Source organism: Chinchilla lanigera, unplaced genomic scaffold, assembly GCF_000276665.1.
Source record: "Chinchilla lanigera isolate Chin_1 unplaced genomic scaffold, ChiLan1.0 scaffold00094, whole genome shotgun sequence".
Classification (NCBI taxonomy): domain Eukaryota; kingdom Metazoa; phylum Chordata; class Mammalia; order Rodentia; family Chinchillidae; genus Chinchilla; species Chinchilla lanigera.
In genome coordinates, this window is record NW_004955495.1 from 355,465 (window position 1) to 370,979 (window position 15,515).

A 15,515-nucleotide genomic window follows, 5' to 3' on the forward strand; every position below is an offset into this window, starting at 1 on the left:
TGGGAATGCCTGGAGTGGTAAATCTCTTTAGCATACTACTAAGATGCCTAGTGGCCTGCGGCTGCTAGAGTGCCTCAGGATAGGTGCTGCTTTAGGAAGATCAAGGCATGATTAAAGGTTTGGAACTTTTATCTTCATCCTCTCTCCAACTTGGGGAAGGAAGGGGACTGATAGGTAATTTGATCACCAGTGGCCAATAGTTTAATCAGTCATACCTATTAGCGAAGCCTCCATAAGAACTCAAAAAGAGGGGGTTTGTTATGTATTAGTCACCTTTCCATTGCCATGACAAAAATACCTGATACTGCTGACTTAAAGGAGAAATTGTTTATTTTGGCTCATGGTTTTAAAGGTTTCAGTGCATGACCTGCTGGCTCTAAGGCAGCACCATCATAGCAGAAGGATGTGGCAAAAAAAACTGCTTCACTCATGGCATCTAGGAAACAGAAAGCACAGGAAAAACCAAAGAAGACAAGGCCAGGGACCAGATATAATTCTCAAGGTCACACCCCCGTGCCTATTTCTTCCAGTTGGCCCCACCCCCCGTCAGCCCGTCAGCTGTGGACACATCAGTAGTTAACCCGTTGATGAGGCTGGTGCCTTCACAATCCAATTTCCTCGCCTGGAGTCTCTTAATCTGTTTAAATTGACAGTCAAGATTGACTGGCACAGGGAAGCTTCTGAACACATGAAGGTTCTCAGAGCATGGTGTTCCAACAGGGTGTGGAAGTTGTACCTCTTTCTATTATACCATGCCCTGGCCACCTTTCCATTTGCTTGTTCATATGTTCATAAACCTTGGTAATTAGTCAATAAACATAAGGAAGCATGGCAGATTGGTAGAACTCCAGGTGCTGGGTATCAGAGTCTCTGATTGATAGGCAGTTGGTTGGAAATATGAGTGAAACCTATGACTTGGCTTCTGAATTTGGGGATAGCGTTGTGGGACTGAGCCCTTACCATATGGGGTTATGCGATCTCTAGATAGATACTGTGAGAATTTTACTGAGTTATGAGACACCCAGCTGTGCATGGGAAAAATCTCCCACACATCTGGTGGTGTGAGAAGTGTGTATTCAGCAGCTCTGTAGGAGTATAAGAAGTGTGTGTGCTGTATTCAGTGGCTCTGTAAGAGTGACTGTATACAGTCTCCTTACTATCGAATAGCAGAGAAAGTGAGTGTTTTAGAAGTGCTGAGTCTAGCAGTAGATTTTGATCATTTAGGAAGTATGAATAGGCAGAAAGGGAAAACAATTTCTGAATCCCACAGTAGATACTGGGAAACCATAGAATCTTCTGGACACATTGGGAAGCCATAGACTTTTCTGGACTTCCTCTGTTTGATTCTTAGTCACCAGTATCGTCAGCCTCCTCCATCCTTTTGCACATCCTGGGGCACTTGTACTTTTCTAAAAGAACATCTATGGATATTTTAGGACTCATTGACATTTGATGATTTGGCTGTGGACTTTAGCCCAGAGGAGTGGGCTTTGTTGGATCTTGCTCAAAGAAGACTTTACAGAGACGTGATGCTAGAAACCTTCCAGAACCTCGCTTCCCTAGGTAAGAATGGCAACAACATTCATTCATGTAGTTTAGAAAACAGTTTATTTTTCCACTTCACCTTGTTCTGGGATTTGAGCTGCAGAATGGGAATGCATTGATAAGTAAGACAGGCAGGCTCACTGACCTCAAGGTGTTCTTCTCTGGAGGTTTTACCATATAAATATACACTAATATATTGGACCTGCTGTTTATTTTTCTGTGGTGCAAAGCCTTGAAATGTATTGAGTGTCAGAAGTGTAGGCACTGAGGGTTCGCTTTGGAGTACAGGAAGATAGTTTGAAACCTGAGGATTTTACTGTTGTGAATGCTCTTTACCAAAAGACCAACAGGAAAACACCTATAGATAAGCAAGTTGGATTTATTTCTCATTGCAGCATGGAAGAGTATTCTCCATGCGGAATTGTGAGGCATATTATTAAGACGGCATTAGAAAGTATTGTAAGACACATGCTTTGGTTTGAGTGATTTGGGAATTGGTCTGTGGAAGCTGATTGTATTAGTTTGTTAGGCCTTCTTAAACAGAATATCACACGCTGGTGGCTAACAGAACTGAAATTTATTCTTTCATGTTTCTGAATGCTGGAAGTTCAAAACAGTGGTGTCAGCGTGGTGATACTCTCTCTGAAGGTCTAGGGAGAAAGTCCCACTCTGTTTCTTCTCAGCTTCTGGTGGTCATGGGCAGTCCTTGGGGTTCTTTGGTCTATAGGTCTATCACTCAAGTCTCTACCTCAATCATCTTCTTCTCTGTGTGGCTATTTTAAATCTCTGTTCTTATAGTGACATTAGTTATTGGATTTAGGACCTACTTCAATCCAGAATAACATCTTAAATTGACCTTTAAGACCTTATATCCATATAGGATAACATTCTGAGATTTTCAGGGAGACATTTTAATAGGCTTTATTTTTTAGAGCAGGTTTATGCTCATGTTTTAAGTTGAGCAGAAGGTAGAGATTTTATATGTTCCCCTAACCCCCATACAACTTTTCCTGCACTGTGAACATCCCTCACTAGGTGGTGTGTGTATTACAGTGCATGAACCCATATTGACACATCAGTACTACAACAGAGTCTATCATTTCTATTAGGTTTTACTTGTGTTTTACATTCTCTGGCTTTGGAAAAATGTACAGTGACATGTATCCACTATTACGGTGTCATACAGAGTAGTTTCACTGCCCTAAAAAGTCCTTTGTGCTCTACCTATTCATCCCTCACTCTCCCTTAACCCTTTGTCCACCACTGATGTTTGTACTGTCTCTGTCATTTTGCCTTTTGCAGAACTGTCATATAGTTAGAGTCAAGTCATACATAGCTATTTCAGGTTGGCTTCTTTTACTTACTAATATGCATTTGAGTTTCTTCTATGTCTTCATGACTTAATAGCTCATTTCCTTTTAGTGCTAAATAATACTCTGTTATCCAGATGTGCTAAAGTATATCCACTCACCTACTGAGGGTGATCTTATTTACTTTCATGTTTTGGCAATGAGAAATGAAGTCATCATAAGCATTTATGTGTAGGTTTTTGTGTAGACATAAGTTTTCTCAACTCCTTTGGGTGAATCCTAAGCACAAATCAGTTGTTGGAACCTATGGTGAGAATATGCTTAATTTTGTAAGAAACCGTCATACTGTCTCCCAAGCACTGTGTTATTTTATATTCCTGCCATCAATGAGTGCGAACTTCTGTTGCTCCACATTCTTGCCAGCACTTGGCTTTGCCAGTGTTCAAAAGGTGAATATATAGTGTCATTGTTTTAGTCCACATTTCCCTGATGATCTATTTGGGGAGCATCTTTTTTGTTCTGCCTAATGAGGCTACTCATCCACAGGTAACTCAGCTTGCTTATTTATTGCAGACTTGGGCATTCAAATACTGAACATCATCCCTAGTCCTTTTTTATTTTTCACGTTTTGAAACAGGGTCTCACCAAGTTGCCCAGGTGGGACTTGAACTTGTGATCCTCCTGTCTCAGACTTTCTGAGTGCTAGGATAACAGGTATTTGCTGCTATGCCCAGCTAACTACTTTAACCTTTTGTCTGTCCTTTCACACTCACCTTATTCTTTGCAAAGACTTCATTTGCTTTTTTAAAAAGTTAGCATTTGGTATGTCCATTTTATTCAATCTCTTTTTGTTTTGTTCTTCTAATACTGTTCTACTTACATTATCATCAGTGTCAAATTTCACAGAACTGTTTCTTAGTGAATTACAGACCATGTTTCCCCTGTACATGTTAATACCAAAGTCCTGAAATAGCCACACTGCTAAAAGGCCTTTCCTCACTGATGGCTTTGCTTTTTTGTTTCAGGTTTTGAGATTCTATTTACAACTAATGAATCAGTTGTTCTGCCTGATAATAACTTAGAAAAAGTATCTAATAAACAAAAAGTCATAAAATTCAACAAAAATGGTTCCTGGTCCTCCATTTTACATGAAAATTGGGAACACTGTGGTATTGATGAGAACAAAAGCCATGGGAAACATTTGAGGTAAGTGTCCTTCATAGGTAAGAAAGTAGCTCCACAAAAGAGAATTTAAAATGTCTTTAGATTTTAAGAAATGTGTTCACATATGCCCATGTCAAAAGTTGTGATTTCACAAAGAATTTTTTTCTATAAACCTTTTTCCTACAAATGAAACTGAGATAGTAAATTTTTTAAACATACTTAAATTGTAAACAATCATCAAAAAATTCCCATAAGTCAAAAACGATGAAACTGTTGGCCATCAGTGAGAACACTTGTAAATTGACAAGGAAGAAAACATATACACTCACTGAAAATGGTAAAAAAAATTATTACTAATAACGTGCCTTTTATTTTTAAAAGTCACATCGTGGAGAGCACCTATGAATGTAATGAAGAAAATCAAAGTGAACAAATTCCAAATCTTCATGTGCTCAGCAGAACCACTGAAGTAAAATCCTATGAATGTCATGATTGTGGAAAGGCCTTTCCGTGCCATTCATCCCTTAAGCATCACATCAGATCTCATACCGGAAGCAAACCCTACCAGTGTCAGGAATGTGGGAAAGCCTTTCATTTTCATGCTTATTTTAAGAAGCATATGAAGACTCCCACTGACGAGAAGCCCTATGAATGTAAGGAATGTACCAAGGTCTTCAGTTGTTCCTCATTCTTTCGGGCTCATATGAAGATTCACAGTGGAAAAATAAACTACGAATGTGAGGAATGTGGGAAAAGTTTCAGTACTTCTTCATATCTCACAGAACATAAAAGAATTCATAGTGGAGATAAGCCTTGTGAATGTGACGAGTGTGGGAAGGCCTTTAGTTGTCCTTCATCACTCTCCCAACACAAAAGAATTCATAGTGGGGATAAGCCATATGAATGCAAGGAATGTGGGAAGGCCTTTAGTTCTTCCTCTCACCTTATAACACATATCAGAATTCACACTGGAGAGAAACCTTATGAATGTAAAGAGTGTGGGAAGGCCTTTAGTGAGTCCTCAAAACTCAGTCGACATATGAGAGCACATACTGGAGAGAAACCCTATAAATGTAAGGAATGTGGGAAAACCTATAATTGCCCCTCTTCCTTGAGTATCCATATGAGAAAACACACTGGAGAGAAACCATATGAATGTTTAGAATGTGGCAAAGCCTTCTATCTTCCCACTTCTCTGTATACACATGTGAAAAATCAGAGCAGAGAGAAACCCTATGAGTGTAAGGAATGTGGGAAGGCCTTCAGTTGCCCCTCATCCTTTAAGGCACATGTGAGAGATCATGCCCGAGAGATACAATATGAGTGTAAGGAGTGTGGGAAAGTCTTCAGTCGTTCCTCATCCCTCACAGAACACTTGAGAACTCACAGCGGAGAGAAGCCTTATCAGTGTAAGGAATGTGGGAAAGCCTTTATTAGTTCCTCTCAGCTTACAGTTCACAGGAGAACTCACACTGGAGAGAAACCTTATGAATGTAAGAAGTGTGAGAAATCTTTTATGTATTTCTCAGCCTTCAGCTTCCACATGAGAATGCACACAGGAGAAAAACCATATGAATGCAAAGAATGTGGGAAGGCATTTCGTCATTCTTCATACCTAACCATCCATGCAAGAATGCACACTGGAGAAAAACCCTTTGAATGTCTAGAATGTGGAAAAGCCTTCAGTTGTCCCTCTTCTTTTCAAAGACACATGAGAAGCCACACAGGAGAGAAACCATATGAATGTAAGGAATGTGGGAAAGCCTTCATTTGTGCAGCCTACCTTCGAAGACATATGAAAATCCACACTAGAGGAAAACCATGAAGGTCAAGAATATAGAAATGCCTGCAAGACTCCTTATTTTAGGCAAGTCCTTAAATCACATATGTGAAGAGACCCTGTTAATGTGAGAAAGGAGAATATTGCTTATCCTTTTAAAGACTAGGGCATACCTGAGAGAAACCTTCTATATGAAAACCATGTAGTATAACCTCACTAAACATCACCTCACTGTTTCACCAGAAAATTCATACTAGAAAGGATCTGTGCCTCATCCTTGCAAGTGAACTGAATACTCATTGAGTTCCAATGTTTTCTAATAGGAAGGTGATAAATTTACCTTATCAGCCCTTTTGTTAGGTCCTTTTGTTATTGTTGTTTTTTGAGACAGGATCTCATTTGTAATTCATGCTGGCCCTGAACTCACAGGTTCCTCCTGCCTCAGTTTCCTGAGTGCTGGGATTATAGGCATGCACCACAACACCCAGCCCATGAGGTACATTTTTAAGTTTCTTTTCTTAATGGTGTATGTTTGCTATACATAATAAACATTCATTGTGGGGAATTGCTACATGTACATCTAACATTATAATCTTTTTAATTACCCTTTCTCTTTCCCTCCGATCTTCCTTACCTCTAGACCCCATTCCCATCTCCACAAAGTCTCTCTGTTTCCTATTGTCTTTTATTTTGCTTTTTAAATTATTTATACTTTGATGTTTTTATGTAAGAAACCATATGATATTTAATCTTTTTAAAAAATTTATTGTACTTAGCATTATGGTCTCAAGGTATATCCATTTTCCTACAGATTTATCCTTTGTGGTTGAATAGTGCTCTCTCTCTATATATTTTTTTCAGATGTAAATATAATTTCCATTAAAAGTCTTTTGGACCCATGTGGGGTTTGAAGTTTTTGTTTCATGTGTAGGCAAGAGAGTCAACTTTTATTCTTTTCCTTTCCTTTGGTTTTTCTTTTGCTAAGTGTGTGATCATTACCATGGGGAGACTGCTTTGTTTTGGGGGAAAGGCATATTATATCAAATGGTGAAGATTGCCCTGCTAGTATTTTTCTTTTCCCTTTTTTACTATGTGAATCTAATTCTGGGAATTAGGAGTTTTTGCTATCAAAATATTGTATCCAAATCCCAGCAAGGACAAAGAACAAAATATGAAAATAGCATGTGATGGGGCTGGGGATTTAGCTCAGCGGCAAAGCACTTGCCTGGCAAGCACAAGGTCGTGAGTTCGGTTCCCGGTACCAGAGAAAAACCAAAACCATAAAAAAAAAAAAGAAAAGAAAATAGCATGTGAGACCATGCTCTTTCCTAGCTTTTGTATTCATCAACTTCTGTGGAAATTATTATAAAGGAATAATTTATGAGGTTTAAATAATAAAAATTCATTTCTTGAGACAGCATCCTCTCTATGGACATGTGAACCAGGTCACTATGGTGATTTTTCTGAACTAAAACCTCGGTCTTCAGGTTTAATGGCAGTGTTAACACTTTGTGATAAGTGGGTTTTGGGTTGCAGTTTGGGCACTCAGTCTCTAAAAGATTTGTCACCACTGAACTAGACCGGGGATGTTGACTTTTCTGTGCTTCCTACAAGATTGTGGCATCAGAGAAGAGAGTATGTGGATCAATTTGGATACTGAAGAGCTCTGTGCACTGAACTGTCATGGCTGCACAAGTGTACATCACTAGCCTGTATTTTTAACCCATCTCACTGCTGGTCCCAGCCCAGTGGACTCCACTGCATGTAATATGTAACATATGCCTGCATCTCCACTTGGATTTGTAATCTTCATCAGAAGATTGTAGACTGAGGTAGACATATATCATCAAATAAAAGTGTATATGTTTGTCATTAATACATGTTTAATAAATTCTTATGATTCATATACTTATTACAAAACATTGGACAGGTACTTACTAAGTTTTGCCTCCTTTCAGTGCCCTACCTCTCTAGAGATGAATGTGATTCTCCTTATTTGCAGATGACGACAGTCAGCACAGAGTTGGAGTAGTTTACACATGCTGCACAGTGAATATTTGAAAGATGTGGGTCCTGGACTTTGGTCTACTGTCTCTAGCCTTAGGATTCTTGTCCCCTGCAGGAGTGTTTGCTTTTTGTTGTCAAACTTGATTGAGTATAGATGAACTGAGGCAAAAACCATAAATTCTTCATTGAGATTCAGGAAGTTCATCTGTGAGACAGATTGGAACCAGTGGTTTACAGGGGCATTTATGATTGAAGAACTGTGGATTCTAGAATTTTCTATGTGTAAAACTTAGTGGAATTTTAGAACAGAGTGGAAATCCGAAATATGAAGATATTCTTTATATGTGAAGAGAGATTGTACATGAAGCTATCATGGAATGGTAATTACCAGACACATTGAATACTCGTCATTAGGGGCATGTAGTTGCTAGAACTTTTTTTTTTTCTATTGGGAAAACATGTAGACAATAATATAGTATAACTAAGCATGGACTGGATTTCACAACTTGGTTACTATCCATGCATATATCATACAGAATTTTCACAGGCACCATGAGAGAGAGAAGCATAGGTTTTTTGACTTTTTTATCATAGGAAATTGAGAAATAAAATGAAGTCTAATCCTTAGGTAATATTTGTATCATTTAAAGTGTTATAGCTGAATGTAGGTACTTCATGCAAATACATTAAATTAATGTTGTAGTAAACATGAATATGTATAATAATATTACATAAATTTTCAAGAAAATTTACACATAAACCAATGCTGTAGAATTTTGACAAACTCAACAAATTCTGACAGTGTTTGCATTTGGGGAACAGGTATATAGAGGAATTGGATTATACTCTGTACCCATGTAAAATCTATGGATACTCAAGCCTCCAATTTTACTGGAAATATTTCAAATTTCCATAAAACAAGTTTTGAAGAGAACATTAAATATAATTTTAACATGGTTAATATGTTTTTGTTTCATTATATTTTTATGTTTTGCATTTTGTAATGAGTAGTCAATTTAAATCAATGCAAATATAATCCGCACTCCTCTCTCTACTGTGCACTGTCACTGTTTTAAGTCTCCCTGCTTCTGCATCCCCAGCAAGCAGGTGCTGGAGGCTGCTCATGGGAACCTACAGGCAATTGTGGATCACGTGCTGAATGTTCCATTAAGAAGATTCCCATCACACATGGGGGTAATAAATCATTTTTTCTTTGTGTCGGTCAAGCCTATAATATAATCAATAGCAAATATAACATTTTTAAAGACATATACTCAGAAGATAGCTGCCTTGGGGGTGACAGTAAGAGTATTTCCAAATTGGTTTTAGGGAAAAGCAGACACCCTAAGGCAAGGCAAAAGATAAAGTTCAATAAGAAATGATAAATGGAAAGACAATTTAGCTGGACTAAAATCCAGTGTTTAGGGGGACTTTGAGGGGAGACTGGACCACTTTTGTATCGTGGTACCCCACACCACACAGCAGACATCATATATGTGCCATGTTGGGAGAGGATTGGACTGAGTGAGCAAGCTGGCCCTTCGGGACAGCCTGGTTAATGAACTGAAAAGCACTCTAACTTCCTTATTGGGCACAGTCAGTGAGGCATATCCAGAGAAGCCAAAAGCACAGTGTGTTGGAACAAATTGCCCTTCACTCACAACCTGTAAGCAATAGCACTGCAGTGTCAGTGAGCAGCAGGAGTATAGGAAGAGGACAGGCTTGACTGATACACAGAAAAAATGATTTATTACCCCCATGTATGATGGGAATCTTGTTAATGGAACATTCAGCACATGATCCACAATTGCCTGTAGGTTCCCATGAGCAGCCTCCAGCACTTGCTTGCTGGGGATGCAGAAGCAGGGAGACCTAAAACAGTGACAGTGCAGAGTAGAGAGAGGAGTGCGGATCTGCGAGAGGAGAGACAGAGGCTTATGCCAAAGGCAGAGGATGACTTGGCCAGGTAAAAACAGTGAGTGTTGTCTCCCCAACACTGGAAAGACCTGAAATAGGCTCTGGGCAAAGGCTTCACACTGGCAGAGGTCTTCAGCTGAACCTGGGTGTGGCACTAAGTTCTGTAGGTGCAGTTGGGATAAACATCTGTGGGCAGAAAGATGATGATCAGCACCTGGGTCAGTGGCCTTTTGGTCATATATTAGGCAAGGAAATCCTGTGGAGGGAAGACACACGAATACCCATGGTATATATCCCCGCATCAGTTAAGTCTATTGGATCTACAGAGGACTGCAGCGGATCACACAAGGGCATGTCTTGTTACCAAGATACATGTTCAGAGAGAGCAACAACCCTCATAAATTCAGGCAGTTTTCTGGCCCTTAGGGAAAGTTGACTGCTCATAATCAGACCATCACTCCAGCATGGAGGGAACTGTGTGAATGCTCTGGGCAAATGCTATAGCAACTCTGTAAAGGTTTTATCTTTATTTTTGTTTTTATTGTGGTTGATGTAATTATTGTTTCCTCACTTCTTTGTTTGATTTGAGTCAACTTGATTGACCCCAGAGATAATTTTATAGAATTCATAAACAACATACATGACCAATGTGAAGAGACGCCTTAAAAACAAGAAAAGAACAACAAAACTTTATCCAACAGCTATGAAATGATGCAAAGAAGGCAAACCTAACACTAATTGGAGTTGGAGAGAAGTTAGAGGCCATCATGCATGGAATTAAAAATCTGTTCACAGAAATAATACCAAGAAACTTTCCACATATGAGGAAGAACCTCAACATAGAGGAAACAATGCCAAATAACTACGATAAAGAAACTCCCCACAACACATCATAGTCAAAATTGCGTATTCACTGACAAGAATCTTAAAACCTATCAGAAAAAAGCAAAACATCACATATAAAGGTAGATGCATTAGGTTTTGAGAGAAGACTTGAACACAGACTGTGAAGCTAGAAAACCTTGGAATGAAGTGTTTCAAACTCTTAACAGAACTTGCAACCCAGATCAATAGGCATATCTTGCAAAAGTGTAAAACTGATGGAGAAATAAGCACATTTCATAAGAACAGCTTGAGAGGTACAAGAACAACAAACCAGCATTCAAAAGTAATCAAAAATATTAACAAAGGTAATTTTTTTTTAAAAAAAAGGAAAAACAAAAACTCAACAACAGAAAACGAATTCAGTGACAGGAATAAGTCAACACTTTTCAGTAATAATGTAAATGGCCTTAACTTGCATAGGATGTGGATTGGCAGACTTGATCAAAAAGTAGAATTTAATGGTCTGTTGCATTAAAGATACTCATTCAAAAAGAAATTGATAGACTACAACTTAAAGGATAATAAATAATGTTCCATGCACCAGGACCCTAAAAGCAAGAGAGGCAGCAATTTTATTCTCAGACAAACTAAACTTCAATCTAAAACTGGTCAAAAGGAGCAAAGAACATTTAGGGAACAAATTGACAGGAAGAAAAAAATCAAATACCAACATAATCATGGGATATTTAAAACCCTCTTTCATAGCAACAGATAACTAACCAAAAAATTATGAAAGAAATGTCATACCTGAACCACAACTTTGAGCAAAGGACTTAATAGATATCTACAATTTTCTACACATACCACAACAGAATACACATTCTCAGTAGTGCACAGAACTCTCTGCAAAGTGGAACAAATACTAATCCATAAATCTTGCTTACATAAATTCAAAAATATCAAAATAATTCCATGTGTACTATCTGATCATAGCACAATGAAACTAGAAATCAATTATAAAAGGAACCACATAAATTCCACTAATACCTGAACATTAAATAGCACACTCCTCAACACTTAGTGGGTTACAAGTCAAGGAGGAAATTAATCCCTAGAATCAAATGATACTATCAGTGCAGCGTACCACAGACTATGGGAGACAATGCAGTGCTACAAGGGAAAATTATTACTATGATGCTTGTATTATAAAAACAGCAAAATCAAATAAGCTACCTAATGATGTGCTGAAATGACAAAAACAACTGCCCAAACTCAAACGTATTATAAGAAGGGAAACCATAACGATCAGAGAAGAAATAATGAAACTGAAACTAAAAGTAATACAAAGGATCAATGAATTGAATATTCTTTGAAAAAGTAAACAAAATAGACAAATGCTTAGTCAAACTTACCAAAACAACAACAAAAGAAAGACCCACATCAATGCAATTAAAATTTAAAGAGACAAAGTCACAATATGTACTACTGGAATCCAGATCATTAACAACCACTGTGAAAAAAATGTTCTCCAGCAAATTAGGAATCTTGCCGAAATGGATAGATTTTTTGATGCATATGAGTTATCAAAACAACCAAGAAAACTAAAAGTACTAAACAATCCAATGACTAGGAAATTCAAGCAGTAATAAGAACCCTACCAACTAAGAACAGGACCTGATGCATTCACTGCTGAATTCTACAAGACACCCAGGAAGGATATAATATTAATACTCTCAGACTCTTTAATGAATTATAAGAGCTTCCAAATTCTTCGCTGGAAGGTAATATTACACTGACTCCAAAACTAGACCAAGACCCAAATAAAAATGCAAAGTACAGAACAATTTCTTTAATTAACATAGGTGCAAACATCCTCAACAAATAATGGCAAGTGCATGCAACAAATCAAGACAGTTCATACACCATGACTAGGTTTCATTCCAGGGATGCAAGGAAGGTCCAACATACACAAATTCATAAGTATAGTATACCACATAAACAGAAGCAAGGACAATCACATGATCATCTCAACAGAGGCAGCAGCCTTTGGCAAAGAACAACATCTGTATATGATAAAAACCCTAAGAAAATAGGTGTAGGAGGATTCTATCTCAATCTGATAAAAATCACAACAAAGCTATTGTCAACACCATATTCAATTGGGAAAAACTGAAAGCTTTCCCTTTAAAATAACAGAATAAGCATATCCATTACAACCACTCTTGTTCAATATATACGTAAAAACACAGCAATCAGGCAAGAGAAAGAAATGAAGGGGTACACACGGAGGGAAGAAATCAAATGTCCCTATTTAGAAATGATGTGATAGTTTACATGGCACATCCAAAAATTCCACCAAATGACTCCTAAAATTAATAAATTCAGTAATGTAGGAGGATATAAAACCAACACAAAAAATCAATAATGTTTTTGTACACCAATAATCCACCAAAAAAGAAATTAGGAAAATAATACTATTTACAGTAACAGCAAGAAAAATTAAATACCTAAGAATTAACATAACAAAAAATAAAAGACCTCTATAACAGAAACTACCACTCTCTAAAAAAGGAGATCATACAGGACATTAGAAAATAGACATACCTTGTATCTTGCTAGGAAGGACTAGTATTATCAAAATGGCCATATTCACAAAATTGATATATACATTTAATGCAATTCCAATAAAAATACCAATACTGTTCCCTGTAGAACTAGAGAGAATAATTCTAAAATTTATGTAGAAGGAGAAGCGACTGAAAATAGCAAAGGCAATCAAGGATAATAGGCAAAATATCAGGCATGATAATCCTGGATTTCAAGTTATACTAGAAAGTTACAGTGATAAAAGCACCATGGTACTGGTACAAAAAGAGATATAGGGACCAATTGAATAGGGGATGCAGAAACAACGATATACACATTCAGTCATTTGATCTTTGACAAAGGACCAAAAACATGCCCTGGAGGAAAGACATCCTCTTTAGTATTTTCTAAAAAATGCTGGAAAAGCTGGCTATTCATGTGCAAAAGATTGAAATAAGACCCATATCACTCACCACATACTAAATTAAACTAAAAAAGATCAACAATCTAAATATTAAAATAGAAATACTTAACCTGCTGGAAGATAAAACAGGTGAAACTGTTGAAGTTACAGGCAAAAGCAAGGACTTTCTGAACAGAACCACAATTGTACAAGAAATAACACCAAGAATCAACAAGTGGGATTTTGTCAAATGAGTTTTGCACAGCAATGGGAGCAGGCCATAGAGAGGTGACTTCCTGTCGTAGTTAGGGGTTTGCAAGGTGAACAATAATATAATACAGGACATATATTTTATAAGATTATAATAGTCACCAAAGAATCATATACAAAAAGAGAGTGCAGGAAATCTGTCCACACACTAAAGAGCAAACAATCCAGCCAAGGTCCTGGATCCCACAATAATGTTCTCCATGAGTCCAGCTGAAGATCTAGAACCCATAACAATGCCACCCGCGAATCCAACTGGAGGCCTAGAGCCTATGACAGTGTTTCACAGATCTGTGTTGAAAAGGCCCAATAGTCAGTGGTGGAAGCTAGAAAGTCTGTACCTGTGGGATGAAGGATCTGTGCTAGCAGGCTGAGGAATCTAAACTGGAGCCAGGAAGTGACACTCAAAGTAAGAACCAGAGCTCCCCTGAAAAGTACTACAGCCAGCCTCAGCAACAGTGATGTCTCAAGCTCCTCCAATGATAAGAAAAGCCAAGTTCCCATCAGGAAAGCCAACACAACAAGCTCCTCCAGGAGACTGAGCAGGACACCATATGCCTGACAACCTTTTGTCATCCCAGTTCCTCATTGCACAACCATTTTGTCTCTTTTTTTGCCATGCACCAAACTCCTGGGAGGAGATTAGGGCCCATTGCAGGGGTGCCTAATAGATTTCTGGGTTTTCATGTCTTTCTGCTTAAGCTTTTGGATTCTCATATGTATAATTTGACCTACAATTTCCTTACTTCCACAATGTGGAAAATTCTAATTTCTTCTGTGACCTTTCTCAACTTCTAAATCTTGCCTGCTCCAATACATTTATCAATAACCTAGTCATTTATTTTCCTGATACCATTTGCTTTTCTTCCTAGCTTAAAAATTAAAATTGGTTTTCCATCAGGAGAATTACATTTTTCAAGTGAGAAGTGCATAGTCTTCATAAGTGTGGGTCTCACTTGTCAGTTTTTTGCTTATTTTTTGGAACAAGCTTTGGAGTATACCATTTTGCAGTATGTCCTCTTCTCCCAGGATGGGTGAATGGCCTCAAGGACTTACACTTTAGTCATCACTATGCTAAATCCCTTCATCTACAGCCTAAGATCCAGGGAGGTTAAAACCACTATGAGGAAGCTCCACAGCATAACAGTCTAATCTCATGACTTGTGCCATCCATCTGGAATATACACTATAAAGGAAGCACGTTAAACATCTAGATGTGTGCTATGCCTCCTTGTTTACAATGTTTTTGTTGTTTATGGGTTTTAATTTTTCATAATGTTTTATGTATGGTATTTTAATGTGCTGAATAGGATTGGAGTAAGGAAGGCATGGGGAAAATTTAAGATACGGATAAATGTTCAGTTTGGGAAGGCAAATAATTTTGAGGGATGGATGGTTTCGTGGTTGCACAACCATATGAGCACATTCAGTGTCCCTGAAATGCGTAACTAAAAATGGTTAAGATGGTAATCTTTGGTATGCGTGTTTTAGGATCATAAACATTGGAAATGCAGCTGGATCTTATTTTAAAAAGAAATAAAGAAAATGACTATTACATATAAGTTTCCTCTTGCTAGATGAAGAGCCCAAAAGCCTTAAAGCAATATTTATTTTCTCTTCCTCTTTTGTTAATATAAAAAGTCCTTAGAGAGTTGAAGAACACGCACCAATTTGGTTAATTATGAGCTATGTGTCTGAAACCTCTAATTTC

General features: G+C 37.8%; 1 protein-coding gene across 1 annotated transcript; it reads left to right on the forward strand.

Annotated features, from left to right (window-relative positions):
* Positions 1-1,526: 1,526 nt before the first annotated feature.
* Positions 1,527-6,247, forward strand: LOC102016392 (zinc finger protein 699-like; the record flags this gene model as incomplete). Its single annotated transcript, XM_013505078.1, is given in 3 exon segments — positions 1,527-1,563; positions 3,881-4,061; positions 4,401-6,247. Coding segments are annotated over 3 exon segments (1,662 nt in total), but the record flags the coding sequence as incomplete, so codon positions are not given.
* Between the last annotated feature and the right edge of the window lie 9,268 nt (positions 6,248-15,515).